Source organism: Mustela nivalis (assembly GCF_964662115.1).
Source record: "Mustela nivalis genome assembly, chromosome: X".
In the NCBI taxonomy this organism is placed as follows: domain Eukaryota; kingdom Metazoa; phylum Chordata; class Mammalia; order Carnivora; family Mustelidae; genus Mustela; species Mustela nivalis.
Genome location: NC_139040.1, coordinates 55,124,107 through 55,144,239, shown reverse-complemented (window position 1 = coordinate 55,144,239; position 20,133 = coordinate 55,124,107). Strand labels below are relative to the sequence as shown.

The window sequence follows — 20,133 nt, the reverse complement described above, 5'->3', positions numbered from 1 at the left end:
GGGAGCCTGCCCCCCACCACCTCTCTGCCTACTTGTCATTTCTCTCTCCATCAAATAAATAAATAAAATCGCTAAAAAAAAAAAACTTAGCCAGATTTATCATAAAGAAAAGAGAAAGTACCCAAATTAATGAAATAATGAATGAAAGAGAAGAGATCATGACCAACACCAAAGAAATGCAATTTTAAAAACATACTGTGAGTAACTATATGCCAACAAATTTGGCAATTTAGAAGAAATGGATGTATTCCTGGAAACACAAACTACCAAAACAGAAATAGAAAGAAATGGAAGATCTGAACAGATGCATAACCAGAAAGGAAATTTAAGCAGTAATCACAAACCTCCCAACAAACAAGAATCCAGGGTCAGAAAGCTTCCCAGGGGAATTCTCCCAAACATTTAAAGAAGAAATAATACCTATTCTACTGAAGCTGTTTCAAAAAACAGAAATGGAGGAAAAAATTTCAAACTCTTTCCATGAGGCTAACATTACCTTGGCCCCAAAACTAGACAAAGACCCCATCAAAAGGGAGAATTACAGTCCAATATCCCTGATGAACATGGAAGCCAAAATACTCACCAAGATACTAGCCAATATGACCCAAGAGTACCTTAAAACCTTAAAAGGATTATTCACCACTAACAAGTGGGATTTATTCCTGGGATGCAAGAGTGGTTCAACATTCACAAAATCCATGACGTGATAGAACACATTAATAAAAGACAAGAACCATATGATCCTCTCAACTGATGCAGAAAAAGCCTTTGGCAAAATACATCATCCTTTCTTGATTAAAATTCTCTGCAGTGTAGGGAGAGCCATCTATGAACAGCTCACAATATCTTAAAAGACATCTATGAAAAGTTCATAGCAAATATCATTCTCAACATGGAAGAACTGAGCTTTTCCCCTAAGGTCAGGAACATGACAGAGATGCCTACTCTTACCAATGCTGTTCCATATAGTAACAGATGTCCAAGCCTCAGCAATCAGACAACAAAAAGGGGAAAAAAAAGCATTTATATTGGCAAAGAAGTCATCAAACTTTCATTCTTCACAGATAAAATGATACTTTATGTGGAAAACCCAAAAGACTCCACCCCAAAATTACTAGAACTCATATAGGAATTCAGCAACATGGCAGGGTATAAAATCAATGTGCAGAAATCAGTTGCATTTCTATACACTAACTATGAGATAGAAGAAGGAGAAATTAAGGAATCGATTCCATTTACAATTGCACCAAAAAACATATGATACCTAGAAATTAAAACCTAACCAAAGAGACAAAGGATCTGTATTCGTAAAAACTACAGCAAACTTATGAAAGGAATAGAGGAATACATAAAGAAATGGAAAAACATTCCATGCTCACGGATTAGAAAAATAAATATTGTTAAAATGTCTATGCTACCCAGAACAATCTACATATTCAATGCCATCTCTATCAAAATACCGCTGACACTTTTTCACAGAGCTGAAATAATCCTAAAATTTGTACTGAATCAGAAAAGACCCCGAATAGCCAGAGGAATCGTGAAAAACAAAACCAAAGCTGGTGGCACCATAATGCCAGACTTCAAGCTGTATTACAAAGCTGTAATCATCAAGACAGTATTGTACCAGCACAAAAATGGAAAGGGATGGATCAAAGGAACACAACAAAGAACCCAGAAATGGACCCTCAATTCTATTTTCTAAAAAAGATTTTATTTATTTATTTGAGAAAGAAAATGAGAGAGAGAGAATGGGCAGGTAAGGAGGGACAGAGGGAGAGGAAGAAGCAGGCTCTCTGCTGAGCAGGGAGCCCAATGTGGGCTCAGTCCCAGGATCCCCAAATCATGACCTGAGCCGAATGCAGAGACTTAAGTGACTGAGGCATCCAGGCACCCCTGAACCCTCAATTCTATGGTCAACTAATTTTCAACAAAGCAGAAAAAAGAATATCCAATGGAAAAACGATACTCTCTTCCACAAACGGTCCTGGTAAAATTGGGCCACATGCAGAAGAATAAAACTGGACCATTCTCTTACACCATACACAAGAGAAACTTGAAATGGATGAAACACCTCAATGTGAGACAGGAATCCATCAAAATCCTAGAGAAGAACACAGGCAGCAACCTCTTTAACCTCGCCCGCAATAACTTCTTGCTAGACATGTATCCAAAGGCAAGGGAAACAAAAGCAAAAATGAATTTTTGGGACTTCATCAAGATGAAAACCTTCTGCACAGCAAAGGAAACAGTCAAGAAAACAAAAAGGCAACCCACAGAATGGGAGAAGATATTTGCAAATGACACTGCAGATAAAGGGCTAGTATCCAAGATCTAAGATGAACTTATCGAACTCAGCACCCAAAAAAACACAAATACTCCAGTCAAGAAATGGGCAGAAGACATGAACAGACATTTCTCCAAAAAAGACATAAAAATGGTCAACAGACACATAAAAAAATACTCAACATCGCTTGGCATCAAACAAATACAAATCAAAACCACAATCGGATACCACCTCATACTAGCTAGAAGAGTAAAATTAACAAGACAAGAAACAACAAATGTTGGCAAGGATGCGGAAAAAGGGGAACCCTCTTACCCTGCTAGTGGTAATGCCAGCTTGTGCAGCCACTCTGGAAAAGGGTATGGAGGTTCCTCAACATATTAAAAATAGAGCTACCCTGCAACCCAGCAATTGCACTACCCCAATATATAATTGTAGTGATCCAAAGGGGCACCTGCACCCCAATGTTCAGAGCAGCAATGTTCACAATAGCCAAACTATGGAAAGAGCCCAGGTGTCCATCCACAGATCAATGGATAAAGATGTGGGATATATATATACACACAATGGAATATTACTCAGCCATCAGAAAGGATGGATTTCCGTTGAAAAGGTACAGGATTACCATTTACATTGACATGGATGGAATTGAAGGGTATTATGCTAAGTGAAATAAGTCAAGCAGATAAAGACTATTATCATAAAGTTTCACTCATATGTACAATAGAAGAAACAGCACAGAGGATCATAGGCAAAGGGAGGAAAAAACTGAATGTGAAGTCATCAGAGAGGGAGAAACACTGTAAGAGACTCTTAAAGATAGGAAACAAAGGAAGGTTGCTGGAGGGGAGGTCAGTGGGGAGATGAGATAATTGGATGATGGTCATAAAGGAGGGCATGTGATGTGATGAGCACTGGGTGTTATGTGGAACTGATGAATTAATGAATACTACATCTAAAACTAATGATGTACTATATGTTGGCTAATTGAAATTTTTTATTCTTTTTTTGGCTAGTTGAATTTAAATAAAAATAAGTAAATAAATGAAATAATCAGAGAAAGGCAAAATGCCTTATGAGTTCACTTAAATGCAAAATCTATAAAGAAAAGAAATAGAACCAATCTCATAGATAGAATAGATTATTGTTTGCAAAGGGGTGGCAGTTTGGAGGGTATGTGCAATAAGTTAATGGGTCAAGAGGCTCAAACTTCCAATTATGAAATAAGTCATAGGGATGTAATGTATAGCATGGTGACTATGGTCAGTAATGTTGTATTGCAAATTTGAAAGACTAAGAAAGTAAATCTTAAAGTTCCCATCAAAAGAAAATACAATGTTTTAATTTTGGTGACAGATAGTAACTAGACTTATTGTGGTGATGTTTCCCAATGTATCTAAGTGTCCAATCATTATGTCACACACCTGAAACTAAGAGAATATTGTATGTCAAATATACTTCAATAAGACAGAAAATATGAAGCCCAAAATACAATAGCACACACAGGTTGTATACACCCTCACACTCACAAAAGAAAAAAAGCAAGTGTTAGGTTTCCAAGTTTCTTGCATACTTATCATTTAAAAAACAAAATCACTCATGAGAAAAAATTATGCTATGGTTAATTCTCAAAGAAAACAGATCACTATTTCATAGCAAAGAATTATAAAACTTGTATTTTATATATTTCATATATTTTGGGTGAAAATTAAACAATTCCAATTACGTTTCTAACTTAGTTTATACATGACATATATAGACACATATATACATACAAGTGTATTTGAACTGCAATTCTGCATAGAGACATTTAAGAAGTATTAAATGCTACCACTGATAAACTTACGAATCAACATGCAGAACTCTCTGGCCACTTCTTGAACATGCAGCTGCAATAATGGATTCAGGCAAACCTATAAAAACACACACTTGTATCATTTAGAATGTAGAAAAAAGTATACACACACACACACACACACACACACACACACACACACACACATATATATATAAATACTAATAGTTGAATGCATGTTATCACTACATAAAAAAGTTTAAGAAGAGGGACACCTGGGAGGCTTAGTTGCTAAGCGTCTGCCTTTGGCTCAGGTCAGAATCTCAGAGTCCTGGGATCGAACCCCAAATCAGGCTCCCTGTTCAGTGGGATCCCTGTTTGTGATCTCTCTCTCACTGTCTCTGTCAAATAAACAAGAGAGGCTCATCCCTGTATTCAAACTTCTAACATTTATACTATCATACCATTGGATATTTGTTAAATGTATACTATATATCCTAAAATTTTATTACATGGAGGAGATTTTATTTTTAAATCAAGCAGTTAAATTCTTTTTTATGCAAATTTCCATAAATGAGCAAATGTCAAAATATTATTTATATAGCACTTTGTCATTTACAGCTGTGTTCACACATTAGCTCACCTCATTTTCCAAACTACACTGAGAGTGAAGTGTCATTAGCAAAGAAAAGAAATACTGAGATGCAAATATGTTAACTTGTTGCCCTACAATTTAACATTTTTTCCTACTGTTGAAATTAGAATCTAAATCTAACTCCAAAGCCACACAGTGCCTATGAGGGGAATGGCATACATTTTTCAGTTTAAGCAATAGTTTAGCTAGTTTCAAAAGAGGCCGTTTATTGAGAACTGAAACCATCAAACGCCTAGAAGAGAATACAAGCAGTAATTCAATGGAATATTACACAGCCATAGAAAAGGATGAGATCGAGCACTGGATGTGGTGCAAAAACAATGAATACTGTTACACTGAAAAGAAATTAAAAAAAAAAAAAACTTAAAAAAATAGAAAAAGAAAAGGATGAGATCACACCATTTACAACAACATCAATGAGCCTAGAGGGCATTATGCTAAGTGAAATCACTGAGACAGATAAAGAGAAATACCTGTATGATTTTACTTATATGTAAAATATAAATAACAAAGGAATAAAACAAAAAGCAGAATCAGACCTATAAATACAGAGGAAAAAACTGATGGTTGTCAAAGAGGAAGGGAATGGGGGTATGGGCAAAAAGTGTGAAATGGAATGGGAGATACAGGCTTTCAGTTATGAAATAAGTCATAGAAATAAAAGGTACAGCATAAGGAATATAATCAATGATATTTTAATAGCACTGTATGATGAGAGATGGTAGGTATAGTTGTGAGCATGGCTTAATGTTTAGAAAAGTTAAATCACTATGTTGTACAACTGAAAATCATGTAACTATTGTCTACATGAATGAAGAAGCAAATACTATTTTAAAAAAGAGGCAATTTACAGGTCACATTATTTCATTTTCTGGTTAATACAGCAGTTTGAAAAGAACATTAGTATTTTGGAATTAAATTGACCTACACCATAAAGTTGGTTATCATAAGGAAAATATATATTACAAGTACTAACAAAAAAATCACAAATTACCAAAGAATAGTTTCATAACATAAAAATTTCAGATGTTCACCACAGTTAATGTGGAGGCCGAGAATATCAAGGCCATCCCACCTAAGGTTTATCCTTAGCATAAGTACAGCCATCTTAGCTCCTGCAGCCATCTCAGACCCCTATGCCCAAGGTCTGAACTTTCCCCCACCCTGCGTTAGTTCCAGTAAGCCACACCCTGCTTTGGTCCAAGAATCCCCACCCTGCTTTAGTAACAAGAACCCATAAATACCCCTGCCTTAACTAAGCTCTGGGTCCAAGTCCCAAATCCGCTGTAACGGGTATACTTGGTCCCAAGCTTAAGCTTGTCAAATAAATCCTCATGTGATTGCATCGGTCCTTGGCTCCTTGGTGGTCTCTCGGATGCGAAAACTTGGACCCAGCAGTTAATACACTATATTGTGCACTCAAAACTGTTTCATAACTTTCTATTGCAAAATCTATCAGTTCAGTAAAAACTATTAAGGATCATTTATATCAGTCAGACAAAGAATGTTTTGAAAGTCTAGTGCAATTCTACAGTACTACCACTGACTCACTAAATGAAGCACCCTGATCCTCTTCGATTTTTATGTGGTAGAAAAGAAACAGCACCATTTTTTGTCAGGGGCTTAAAACTAAACACTAGGCATCAAGGATTTCAAGAAAAGGGAACAGTTTATCTTCCTTATGTAAAAAGCAATATGCATATGGAAGCAAGTGACACAATCGAGCTAAAAAACCACATTAAACACAAGCTCCAGCTGCACTCACATAAGAACTAGAGTTTTCCAGTGGTGACTACTGTGGGTGTATAGTGTTTGGCTCAAAAACAAAGTTAAGACTAAATGTACTGAAGACAGCCATTAAATATCAATTACTGGAAATAAGCCATCTTAGCTTTCAAATTTAACTTTGGAAAATAATTCAAACAGAAAATACAGTAAGAATTTGTGGTGTACTCCCAAAAAACAAGAGCCCAGGACCTGATGGATTCCCTGGGGAATTGTACCAAACATTCAAAGAAGAAATAACATCTATTCTCCTGAAGCTGTTTCAAAAAATTGAAGCAGAAGGAAAACTTCCTGACTCTTTCTGTGAAGCCAGCATTACCCTGATCCCCAAACCAGGCAAAGACCCTACCAAAAAGGAGAATTTCAGACCAATATCACTGATGAATATGGATGCTAAGATTCTCAACAAGATCCTAGCCAACAGGATCCAACAGCACATTAAAAAGATTATCCACCATGACCAGGTGGATTTCATCCCTGCTACAAGGATGGTTCAACATTTGCAAATCAATCAATATGATAGAACAAATTAATAAGAGAAACAACCACATGGTCCTCTCAATTGATGCAGAAAAAGCATATGACAAAATCCAGCATCCGTTCCTGATCAAAACGCTTCAAAGTATAGGCATAGAGGGAACATTCCTGAACTTCATCAAATCTATCTATGAAAGACCCACAGCAAATATCATCCTCAATGGGAAAAAGCTTGCAGCTTTCCCATTGAGATCAGGAACACGACAAGAATGCCCACTCTCACCACTCTTGTTCAACATAGTATTGGAAGTCCTAGCAACAGCAATCAGACAACAAAGAAATAAAAGGTATCCAAATTGGCAATGAATAAGTCAAACTCTCTCTCTTCATAGATGATATGATTCTTTATATGGAAAACCCAAAAGACTCCACCCCCAAACTACTAGAACTCATACAGCAATTCAGCAACGTGACAGGGTACAAAGTCAATGTACAGAAATCAGTGGCTTTCTTATACACTAACAATGAAAATACAGAAAGGGAAATGAGAGACTCAATTCCATTTACTATAGCACCAAGAACCATAAGATACCTGGGAATAAACCTAACCAAAGAGGTAAAGGAACTATACTTGAGGAACTACAGAACACTCATGAAAGAAACTGAAGAAGACACAAAAAGATGGAAGACCATTCCATGCTCTTGGATTGGAACAATAAACATTGTTAAAATGTCTATACTGCCTAGAGCAATCTATACTTTTAATGCTATTCTGATCAAAATTCCACCGGTATTCTTCAAAGAGCTGAAGCAAATAATCATAAAATTTGTATGGAATCAGAAGAGACCCAGAATTGCTAAGGAAATGTTGAAAAACAAAAATAAAACTGGGGGCATCACGTTACCTGATTTCAAGCTTTACTACAAAGCTGTGATCGCCAAGACAGCATGGTACTGGCATAAAAACAGACACATAGATCAGTGGAACAGAGTAGAGAGCCCAAATATGGACCCTCAACTCTATGGGCAAATAGTCTTCAACAAAACAGGAAAAAATATACAGTGTAAAAAGGACAGTCTCCTCAATAAATGGTGCTGGGAAAACTGGACAGCTATATGTAGAAGAATGAAACTCGACCATTCTCTTAGACCATACACAAAGATAAACTCAAAATGGATAAAAGACCTCAACGTGAGACAGGAATCCATCAGAATCCTAGAGGAGAACATAGGCAGTAACCTCTTCGATATCAGCCACAGCAACTTCTTTCAAGATATGTCTCCAAAGGAAAAGGAAACAAAAGCGAAAATAAACTTTTGGGACTTCATCAAGATCAAAAGCTTCTGCACAGCAAAGGAAACAGTCAAGAAAACAAAGAGGCAACCCACAGAATGGGAGAAGATATTTGCAAATGACAGTACAGACAAAAGGTTGAGATCAAGGATCTATAAAGAACTCAAACTCAACATGCAAAAAACAGATTATCATATGAAAAAATGGGCAGAAGACATGAACAGACACTTCTCCAATGTTCATCATCACTAGCCATCAGGGAGATTCAAATTAAAACCACATTGAGATACCACCTTACACCAGTTAGAATGGCCAAAATGAGCAAGACAGGAAACAACATGTGTTGCAGAGGATGTGGAGAAAGGGGAACCTCTTACACTGTTGGTGGGAATGTAAGTTGGTGCAGCCACTTTGGAGAACAGTGTGGAGATTTCACAAGAAATTAAAAATAGAGCTTCCCTATGACCCTGCCATTGCACTCCTGGGTATTTATCCCAAAGATACAGATGTCGTGAAAAGAAGGGCCATCTGTACCCCAATGTTTATAGAAGCAATGGCCATGGTCGCCAAACTGTGGAAAGAACCAAGATGCCCTTCAATGGACGAATGGATAAGGAAGATGTGGTCTATATACACTATGGAGTATTATGCCTCCATCAGAAAGGATGAATACCCAACTTTTGTAGCAACATGGACGGGACTGGAAGAGATTATGCTGAGTGAAATAAGTCAAGCAGAGAGAGTCAATTATCATATGGTTTCATTTATTTGTGGAGCATAACACATAACATGGAGGACAAGGGGAGATGGAGAGGAGAAGGGAGTTAAGGGAAATTGGAAGGGGAGGTGAACCATGAAAGACTATGGACTCTGAAAAACCATTTGAGGGTTCTGAGGAGGCGGGGGGGTGGGAGGTTGGGGGAACCAGGTGGTGGGTATTGGAGAGGGCCCAGATTGCATGGAGCACTGGGTGTGGTGCAGAAAGCAATGAATACTTTCTCACTGAAAAGAAATAAAAATTTTTTTAAAAAATAGAATTTTTGGTGTAGAAGGAACTAAAAGAAATAAAGTTTTAAATAGTTAAGGATACTTAATTCTTCAAACAGTTAAAACTGTATTGTTCTAATGTCTTCTATCTTAGGATTATCTGAACTTTTTACACCTAAAGAAATACTGTTTCTTATTAATGGAACACAGTCACAATGGTACTTTAAAAGCTGCCAAACCTCTTAGTTAAAAAGGATAACAAGAAAGAAATATGCAGGAAGTAGAATTAGTATGTTAAAGCATGTAATAATAATAGCATTAATAGTATGCCACCAAACATTAGTATAGGGCTTTATAGTTCACAGTATCTTTTCACATACATTACCTCATTTATTCCTCATCGTAATCTTGGGAGGCAGGCATTATTATCCATGTGAGAAAATGGAATGAGAAGATTAAATAACTTGCCAAAGATGAAGTAATTCAATAATTTGATATCTCGAATTCCAATTACCATGGTAAATTCACTCTCTTCAACTTGGACATGAGTCTGTGAATGAGTATTCAAGGGAAGGCCAGCAGCACAATGAAATGGGCATAGTCTCAATCAGACAGACCTAGTCTTGAATTTTAATTTTGCCACTTAACTAGTTATGTGACCTCACACAAGTCACTTGCCATCTCTGAGCTTTTGTTTCTTCACCTGTCAATGGGAATACCACCATTTACCTCATGGGACCAGTAAGTTATTAGAGGGTACCTGCTCTATAAAAACTACCTACTTTTATTATTGTTCAGTAAGATATTTTAGAAGAATACATTTTCACCTAAATACCACTCCAATCATACATCTACTTTTACTAGATTCCAACTCCAATGGCAAGCAATAACAAAATTACTCCTCCATGTGGTTCTATTAGCTCTTGCTCTGGATAAGCAAATAGGCATGTGGTTGTTTCCATAGCTGCAATCAACAGTCAGAGGTCATGTCTCTGGCTGACAAAGCAAAGCCAAGGGCAGATTTCAAAAATGAACATGGTTTGAGTCCAAATATACAACACCAAAATAACTATCATTTGTGTTTTCCCTTAATACTTCTATCCAGACATTCCCTACTAGTTTGTGAAATTGATAGGCTATTCCCACTTTAAATGGCAAGGGCCTATTATCTTCATGCTTAGAATGATTAAAATAATAAACTAATAATACAGTTAGTAATGTCTCCCCAAGTCTCATATTTCTTCCCACCCATTTAATAAACACTAAGTTAGGTCCTTGAAAAGAGGAAGCATGTGGTAGATTGTCTATACTTATTTGTAAAAGAATAAAAAAGGAAAAAAATGGGGAAAGGTAAGAGAAGGATGAAGCAGACTTTGACAGGTGGTGAGAAAAAAAAAACATAAGATTTAAAACAATTCCTAGCCTATAAGAGCTCAGAGTCTAAAAAATAAGAATTTAAAGGGATTGGGATGCCTGGGTGGTTCAGTCAGTTAAACGTCTGCCTTCAGCTTAGGCCATGATCCTAGGGTCCCTGCTCAGCGGGAAGCCTGCTTCTCCCTATGCCTGCTGCTCCCCCTGCTTGTGCACAGCCTCAAGAGTCCTCTCTCTGACAAATAAATTAAAAAATCTTTTTACAAAGGAATTTAAAAGGATTAAAATAATCATTAAAACTATTAAAGGAGGGGCGCCTGGGTGGCTCAGTGGGTTAAGCCACTGCCTTCGGCTCAGGTCATGATCTCAGGGTCCTGGGATCGAGTCCTGCGTCGGGCTCTCTGCTCAGCGGAGAGCCTGCTTCCCTCTCTCTCTCTCTGCCTGCCTGTCTACTGTGATCTCTTTCTGTCAAATAAAAAAATAAAATCAAAAAGAAAAACTATTAAAGGAACACAATGGAAAGACACATTTCCTCTGTGAAGCAGTCACTGAAAGCTCCAAAGAGCACAGGACACTAGCTGCATCTTTAAAGAACACTTGTTGTGGGGCGCCTGGGTGGCTCAGTTGGTTAGGCAACTGCCTTCAGCTCAGGTCATGATCCTGGAGTCCCGGGATCGAGTCCCACATCGGGCTCCCAGCTCTGCGGAGAGTCTGCTTCTCCCTCTGACCTTCTCACTCTCTCTCAAATAAATAAAATCTTTAAAAAAATAAATAAAGAACACTAGTTGCATCTTTAAAGATCTGTAATAAAGCAATTGAAGAATAGTACAGAAGGAAAAGGTGAAAGAAAAAAGGAAAGTGGAAGGGAGTATTCCTGGCAAAATGTGAAGGAAGAATGAAGGGGTGAAATTCAAAGGAGTTATTTGGAGCCAAACTGTGGAGTCTGAACTTGGAACATGTAAGCAACAAGGCATTTTGAAAGAATTTTAGCCAGAACAGCATGGTGAAATCAGTATTTCAGAAAAAAAGAATTCTGGTAGCAGCATGAAGGATGAACTTGTACAAAATTGGAGCTTTAAGTTTCAGGGTTTTTTTTCTTACTTATTACAAATACAAATGCACAAGGTTTTCAACTACAATATGGGACTAATAATATATCTCACAGGAATGTAGGAAGGAATAGGTACAAAGTCATATAAAACACCTTACACAGTGCCTCCTAGCATGTCACTGACATTCAGTAAATACTGAATACTGGTTCTGTTCCCTTCTCTTCCAACCCCTTCAATAAGATTAGTTATTTGAAAAGAAAAAAAAATCACTTATTTACTATTTACTTATCTTCAAAGATCTAAAAACTTAAGTTTTTGAAAAGAAGTCCATTAGGCTTTCCTATATGTGCATTACAGGCTTCTTCTATATGGTCACTAAAGAAGTTCATCCAACACTAAGTGTCATTTAAACATTCCACACTATTAAATTCATTTGTGAGGCCATATCAAATAGTTGCCAAAAAGACTGTAGGAAAAATACCTAATTCTGATTCAAGACCACTGGCAAGTCATTTTTACCAAACCACACAAGTAAATATTAGCATTTCATAAGTTTGTAATGGGGGAAATTAAGGTTTGTTACTTCATGTCTTTCTTGTTGAGATTCTGTATAAAGTTGACAGCTAGAAAAAATACATTAAAAGCTTATGGAGTCTTATAGGATCATATATACAAACATGTATAGTCCCAGAGTTCTGCAATTTTCCAAAACCTGTATAGATAAGATAGAGATGTTTTATTCTCAAATGAAGGAGCTAGGCTAAAATCAGAAACAAAAAGGTATGAAATTAGTATTTTCAAGAATCTTTTTTTAAAGATTTTATTTATGTATTTGGCAGAGAGAGAGAGCACAAGCAGGGGGAATGGAAGAGGGAGAAGCAGGCTTCCCGCTGAGGAGGGAGCCCAATGCAGGGCTGGATCCCAGGACCCTGGGATTATGACCTGAGCCAAAGGCAGATGCTTACCATTGAGCCACCCAGGATCCCTATTTTCAAGAACCTTTTCTAAAATATTTTATAGGAATGAAACCATTATTCATTCATTTTTCAAAATCCCCCTTTAATCCAAATCCTTAATGTTGAACTCCATCTTTCACAACTATAAAATTAAGCTTAGTTCTGTATGATCTATTCTAAAAACTGTATTAGTATCTAGAATTGATTTTTCCTGATGTTATACTTACATAAGATAAACATAAAATAAAGTACTTACACCACTCCCAGCATATTGAACAATAATAGATTCCCCTGACAGAACTCTGATGACCTGGCAAAGCCCAAGTGCTTTCAGCCCAAATCATATGAAACCATAAATCACTCTTTATTTTACAGAACATTTCAAAATGGATCCCTGCTTTCTACCTTGAAAGTCATGTCATGTGTTATTTATAACCAGTGGAGACCAGAATGGAAAGAAAATTACATAGAACTAGAAAATTTACTGTAACTATTTTTTATAAAGAATAACTTTTTTTTTAGGAAAAAAGTACAGAACTCTTATACTGGCAAGGAAAAAAATTGTGGGCATGACAAGCTTTTAGAGAGCCATAGTCCTTACTACTTAACCCTATGTACAGACGTTCTGCACCATTTTTTAAAAGCACAAACAACATTAGGTACAGAATTGACTAAACTGAGCAAAGAAAAAGTAAAACCACATGCTTAACTCACATAGCAGCCACTCAAATAAATGATATTGCAAATTTAAACAGAAATTGAATTTCAACCCAGGTTCAAGTAGTTTTGATCATTCTTTTAAATTCTAATTAAAAGATTCCTTTATTTACTTTTTACTGGGTACCTGGAAAAGAGAAAAAAGTGCCAGTGAAACAGCCCAAGGAACTAAGTACAGACAAAAATAGTTCTTAAAATGACAATTATTTTAATTCACTATGACTCATACAAAATACTGAACATATTAGTAAGTATACTAATGGTGTATCTATGGATTTCTTCCTTCTGGGAGAAAACAGTTATTCATATTTATATAATTTTTAGAACTTTACAAAAATATATTATCCATTAAATATTAACTTAAAATTTATGTTAACTTTTTAAAATTCAATATAGTATGACCTTTGAGTATTAAATAAATTAAAAAAACGTTGTTTTAACATTCAGGGTACTTGAACTAAGTATCCAGAAAACTGGATTCTTGTTCTCAGATTAACATTAAGTAGTTGGAAAGTCATTTAACCTCTTTGGAATTTGGCTTTCTTATAGATATCCTTAGAGATAAAATGAAGGGCTTGAAATAAGTGACCCATAAAGTCTGTGACCAGTTCTCAAGGGTGAATGTTAAAGGTGATCAACAACTTGGCCTCCCTTCTTGGGCAAATGACTTGAACTTAAAAAATAAAAACAGAACTCTGGGAAAATGATATTAGCAACAAAGTTGTTGACTCTCCCCCAAGATTCCCATAAAGGCTGACAGTGTAACCAAAACACCAAAACTAAACACCTACGGGCAACATCTATAACAACGCTAGGTGACATCTATAACAACGCTAGGTGAAAAAATATGATGAACTCCAAAATACAAGTGGATCATTACAAACCATCAATAGCTGTTAAGAGCCACATGTTACCAGAAAATGCCCATAAGAAAATAAAAGAGAGACAAATTTGTGACAGCCCTGAAAGCCAAAGAAACCCAAAATTGCTATTATGCATTCACTGGAAACTTTGCAGGCCCTTTGAGAACAGTAGCAGCAATTGGAAGGAATTCTGCAGGCTCCAACCTATGGATGAGTGCAAAGAAACCCCTGGGAGTGTTAGAGTGGTGGGGGTAGTGGGGGTGGAGGAGTTGGGACCTATAAATTTAGGTTACCAATGAAGCAAACTCTCCCTACAGATAAATCCCTAAATGAGTAACTTGTGAATCTAATTCAAAGTCAGAAAAACAGGAAAAATAGGGGCAAAGGAAAGAGAAGCTCCATACAAAACTAGAAGAGGGTAACACAGCCAGCAGATCTCAGGCCACATTGTTTTTTACTTTGTGAAAACAAAAGAGATCTAGAACAGTGATGTTATAAAAGCTACCTGACCCACACTCATTAAGAGCATATAGAAAAACTTAACTTAAAAAAGAGCAACACAGGGGGCGCCTGGGTGGCTCAGTGGGTTAAAGCCTCTGCCTTCGGCTCAGGTCATGATCTCAGGGTTCTGGGATCAAGCCCCGCATCGGGCTCTCTGCTCAGCGGGGAGCCTGCTCCCCCCCCCCTCTCTGCCTGCCTCTCTGCCTACCTGTGATCTCTGTCTGTCAAATAAATAAATAAAATCTTTAAAAAAAAAAAAAAGAGCAACACAGGGATGCCTGTGTTGGCTCGGTTGGTTAAGCGACTGCCTTCAGCTCAGGTGGTGATCCCGGAGTCCTGAGACGGAGTACTGCATTGGGCTCCCAGCTCCACGGGGAGTCTGCTTCTCCCTCTGACCTTCTCCTCGCTCATGCTCTCTCTCTCTGTCTTGTTGTTGTTGTTGTTGTTGTTTTAAAGAGCAAGAGCAACACAGAAGGATCTTGGTTGAATCCTATTCAATGTACAGTTTAAAAAAGACACACAATAAGGAATGAAATAATATCTCAAGAGACAATGAAATAAAAACATGACAGAAAAACATGCTCACAAATTGGATAAAAACTATAACCTAACTATGGTGATAGAAACACACACACACACACACACACATATATATATATATATATGTATTTATGAAAATGAGAAAATGATAGAAGCTCTGAAAGAACAACATAAATCAAAATTAGAAAAACTCAGAAGTGTGATTAGAGAATGGTAACATTTGAAAAGAGTGAACTGACTCAAGAGGAAATTAAAGAAAAAGATCATTTCAGAAATAAAAATTAAGCTAGAAAGAGCACTAGAGCAAGGAAACACAATAGAATAATGCCTTAGGAAAAACTCAAGATGCAAACAAGAGCATAAAGTACTGGAGTTATGTTTTAAAAAGAGAAGCCTTATTTTTACATATATCTTGCAATATTTACACATAGAATATGATATCTTGAATTTACTTAGAAATAATTTGGGGCTGGATAGTATAATGAGAAGATGGAGGTATAGAGAACACAAGATGGTCCATAAATTGGTAAGTGTTAAACTGGGAGACTGGTACAAAGGGGTTATTTTAGTCTACTTTTTTATGTTTAAAATTTTCCATAATAAAAATTTTTAAAGTAAAATTTAATACTAAATTTTGGATAGCTAATGAAAGCTGGGGACTTTACCAAATAAATAATCTCTTGGAAAGGAGAGATTCGGTTTTATTTATTTATTTTATTTTATTTTATTTTACCTACATAGAGAAAAATGTATCAACTCGAGTTCTCTTAATGAAAATTTCATTAAGTAATGTAAATATTTGCTGAAGACTTATTCCATGCCAGGAAATGAAATAGGAAGATTCCACTACAATCAAGTTTTACTTACTATTCATTACACTAATATTTCTGTTTTATCTGCTTAAGTGACTAAAATGATCTTTTCACACCAAAGAATATCCCACGTGAGCTCCCTTCAGACATAATAATATTTAAACTTGAGATGAAAAAAGTTTCTCTGTTCAGCACATATTTTATTTCTGTGCCACAGAAGTGAAACTTATTATATTACCTATAAAGCTATGAGACTAAAATAGAGAAAGAGACTGTGTACTCATTCCAAGAATGCTATAATCATGAAATAACCTTCTTCCTTCTTTAAAATCTTATCATTAAATCCACTTTTTTAAAAAGTAGAGAAAACAAGCTATGAGCCTTATAAACTAAATTCGAAAGGGTTTCTGAATCTTCTTTCAAACCATACAACATTCCATAAAGCAAAAACACTTCAGATTAACTTTTAAATGTAGTCTCATTAAGTATTTAAGAGGAAACTGACAACATACTATTTAAGACAATTAACAATTATTTTATCCTGCTTATTAAAAAGCCCCAGTGATTACATTGAGTTTATTAAAACAGCTGAAGGATAATTTTTTATCTAATGAAAATTACGATTTTATTGCATTAAGTATTTCATTAGGGCTGCTCCTGAAGAGAAGGCAGGGCAAAGGGCCTGTGGACAAACAGCGTGGAAAGAGGGATCTGAGAGCACCTGGGGCACAGAGAGTGGGGAGGTTATTTACTCATTTCAAGCCATGTCCTGTAGAGGCAGCGTTCACAGAACGAACCCTCCAGAAACAAAGGGACCTGGCAGATGCCATTTCCCTCTGGCTCAGACAGATGTAACAGATATACCTAGAATATTCCATCCAAAAACAGAATTCACATTCATTTCAAGTGCACATGGAACATTCTCCAAAAAAGATCACACAATTAGCCCATAAAATAAGCCTCAACAAATTCAAGATCAAAGTCATACCAAGCATTTTTCTGATCACACTATGAAACTAAGAGACAACCACTAGAAAAAATCTGGAAAGACCACAAATACATGGATGTTAAACAGCATGCTACTAAACCATGAATGAATCAATCAGAAAATCAAAAAAGAAAAAAAAGTATAGGGAAACAAATGAAAATGAAAATGCAACAGCCCAAAACATTTCAGATGCTGCAAAATTTGTTCTACGAGGAAAGTTTATAGCAATAAAAGCCTACCTCAAAAAGCTAGAAAACTCTCAAATAAACCTAACCTTATACCTAAAAGAGCTAGAAAAAGAACAAACAAAACCTAAAACCAGCAGAAGTAGGGAAATAATAAAGATTAGGGTAGTAATAAGTAACACAGAAATTAAAAAAAAAATAGAACAGATCAAGGAAACCAGGAACTGGTCTTTGAAAGAAAAAATCAATAAAATTGGTAAACCTCTAGCCAGACTTATGAAGAAAAAGAGAAAGGACTCAAAATCACAAATGAGGGGCGCCTGGGTGGCTCAGTGGGTTAAGCCGCTGCCTTCGGCTCGGGTCATGATCTCAGGGTCCTGGGATCGAGTCCCGCATCGGGCTCTCTGCTCACCAGGGAGCCTGCTTCCCTTCCTCTCTCTCTGCCTACCTCTCCGTCTACTTGTGATTTCTCTCTGTCAAATAAATAAATAAAAATCTAAAAAAAAAAAATCACAAATGAGAAAGGAGAAATAACAACCAGCACCACAAAAATACTAACAGTTCTAAGAGTGTATTGTGAAAAACTACATACCAAGAAACATAAACTACCAAAACTAAAACAGGAAAAAACAAAATTTTAACAAATGAATAACCAGCAGAGAAACTGAGGTAATAATAAAAAAAAAAACTAACAAATAAAAGTCTAAGAACAGATGACTTCAAAGGCAAATTCTACTGAACAATTAAAGAAGAGTTAATACCTATTCTTCTTAAACTATTCCAAAAAAACAGTAAATGAAGAAACACTCCCAAATTCATTCTATGAGGCCAACATTACCCTGATACCAAAACCAAATAAAGACAACAACAAAAATACAGACCGATATCTCTGATAAACACAGATGTGAAATCATCAACAAATATTACTAATCTGAATTCAACAATATATTTAAAAAATCATTAATCAAAGATCAAGTGAGACTTATTCCTGGGGTACCAGTGTGGTTCAATATCCACAAATCAATCAACCTGATAGATCACATCAATAAGAGAAAGAATAAAAACCATATGATTATTTCCATAGATGCAGAAAAAGCACTTAACGAAGTACAAAAACCATTCATGATACAAACCCTCAACAAAGTAAGTCTAGAAGCAACATACCTCAAATTAATAAAGATCATATATGAAAAACTCACAGCTAACATCAGCCTTAATGGAGAAAAACTGTGAGCTTTTCCCCTGAGATCAGGAAGAAGATAAGGATGTCTACCCTCATCACTTGAACTGGAAGTCCTTAGCCACAGCACTTGGACAACAAAAAGAAGTAAAACGCATCTAAATGAGTAAGAAAAAAGTAAAACTCTCACCATTTGCAGATGACATGACACTATATATATATATATATATATATATATATATATATATAACCCTAAAGACTCCACCAAAACTCTGCCAGAACTGGTAAACAAATTCAGTAAAGTCACAGGGTATAAAATCTATATACAGAAATCTGCTACATTTCTTAACACCAATACTGAAGAAAGAGAAATTAAGAAAACAATTCCATTTACAACTGCACCGAAATCAAAAAGATCCCTAGAAATAAATTTAACCAAAGAGGTGAAGACCTGTACTCTGAAAACTGTAAGACATTGATGAAAGTAATTCAAGACAACACAAAGAAATGAAAAGACATTCCATGCACCTGGAATGGAAGAACAAATATTGTTAAAATATCTATAGTATCCAACGCAAGCTACGCTTTTAATGCCATCCCTTCAAAATACCAGCAGCATTTTTCAGAGCTAGAACAATCCTGAAACTTGTATGAAAACACAAAAGACCCCAAATAGCCAAGGCAACCTTGGGAAAAAAAAGCAATGCTGGAGGCATCACAATTCTAGACTTAAAGTTCTATTACAAAGCTATGGTAGTCAGACAGTATGGTACTAGAACAAAAACAGACACACAGATCAACGGAAGAGAATAGAGAACCCAGAAATGAACCTTAACTATGTGGTCAACTAATATTTGACAAAGCAGAAAAGAATACCCAATGGGAAAAAGACGGTCTCTTCAACAAACAGTGTTGGTTAACTTGGACAGCAACATTCCAAAGAATGAAACTGGACCATTTTTTTACCACACATACAAGTAAATTCAAAATGGATGAAAGACCTAAATGTGAGCCCTGAAACCATGAAAAGTCTAGAGGAGAACATGGGCAGTAACTTCTTTGATCCAGGCTGTAGCAAGTTTTTTCTAACAGGACTCCTGAGCCAAGGGAAACAAGAGAAAAAATACAATATTAAGAGTACATCAAAATAAAAAGCTTCTGCACAGCAAAGGAAACAATCAACAAAACTAAAAGGCAACCTATGGAATGGGAGAAGATATCTGCAAATGGCATACCCAATAAAGGGTTAGTATGCAAAATATATAAAGAACTTATAAAACTCAACACCTAAAAAAATAATCTAATTAGAAAATGGGCAGAAAACATAAACAGGCATTTCTTCAAAGATATACAGATAACCAACAGACACAGGAAAAGATGCTTAGCATCACTTGTTATCAAGGAAATGCAAATCAAAAGTACAATGGGGTATTACCTCACACGGGTCAGAATGGCTAAAATCAACAAGACAAGAAAGAACAGGTGTTGGTGAAGTCTGGAGAAAGGGGAACCCTCTTGCACCACTGGTAGGAATGCAAACTGGAGCAGTCACTTGGCAAAACAGTATGGAGATTCCTCAGAAAGTTAAAAATACAAATACCCTGTGATCCAGCAATTGCTCTACTGGGTATTTACCAAAAACAAACAAACAAACAAAACAACAACAAAAAAAAAAACCACCAATTCAA

The 20,133-nt window shown here is 36.2% G+C and overlaps 1 protein-coding gene and 1 long non-coding RNA gene across 8 annotated transcripts in view; one reads left to right on the top strand and one right to left on the bottom strand.

Moving 5' to 3' along the window:
• The window catches only part of LOC309855577, a 226,849-nt gene that overhangs the window by 106,072 nt on the left and 100,644 nt on the right, over positions 1 to 20,133 (top strand). The window lies entirely within an intron of this gene.
• CHM (CHM Rab escort protein) overlaps positions 1 to 20,133 on the bottom strand; it is a 239,583-nt gene that overhangs the window by 207,421 nt on the left and 12,029 nt on the right. For all 7 annotated transcript variants that reach the window (XR_014306871.1, XR_014306872.1, XM_082715969.1 and 4 more), the window contains one exon: positions 4,134 to 4,200. Coding sequence is in view for 5 of the 7 variants with exons in the window: in XM_082715969.1 (XP_082572095.1) it covers positions 4,134 to 4,200 (67 nt within the window). In the remaining 2 variants the exon portion in view is untranslated. The remainder of the gene's footprint in view (positions 1 to 4,133; positions 4,201 to 20,133) is intronic.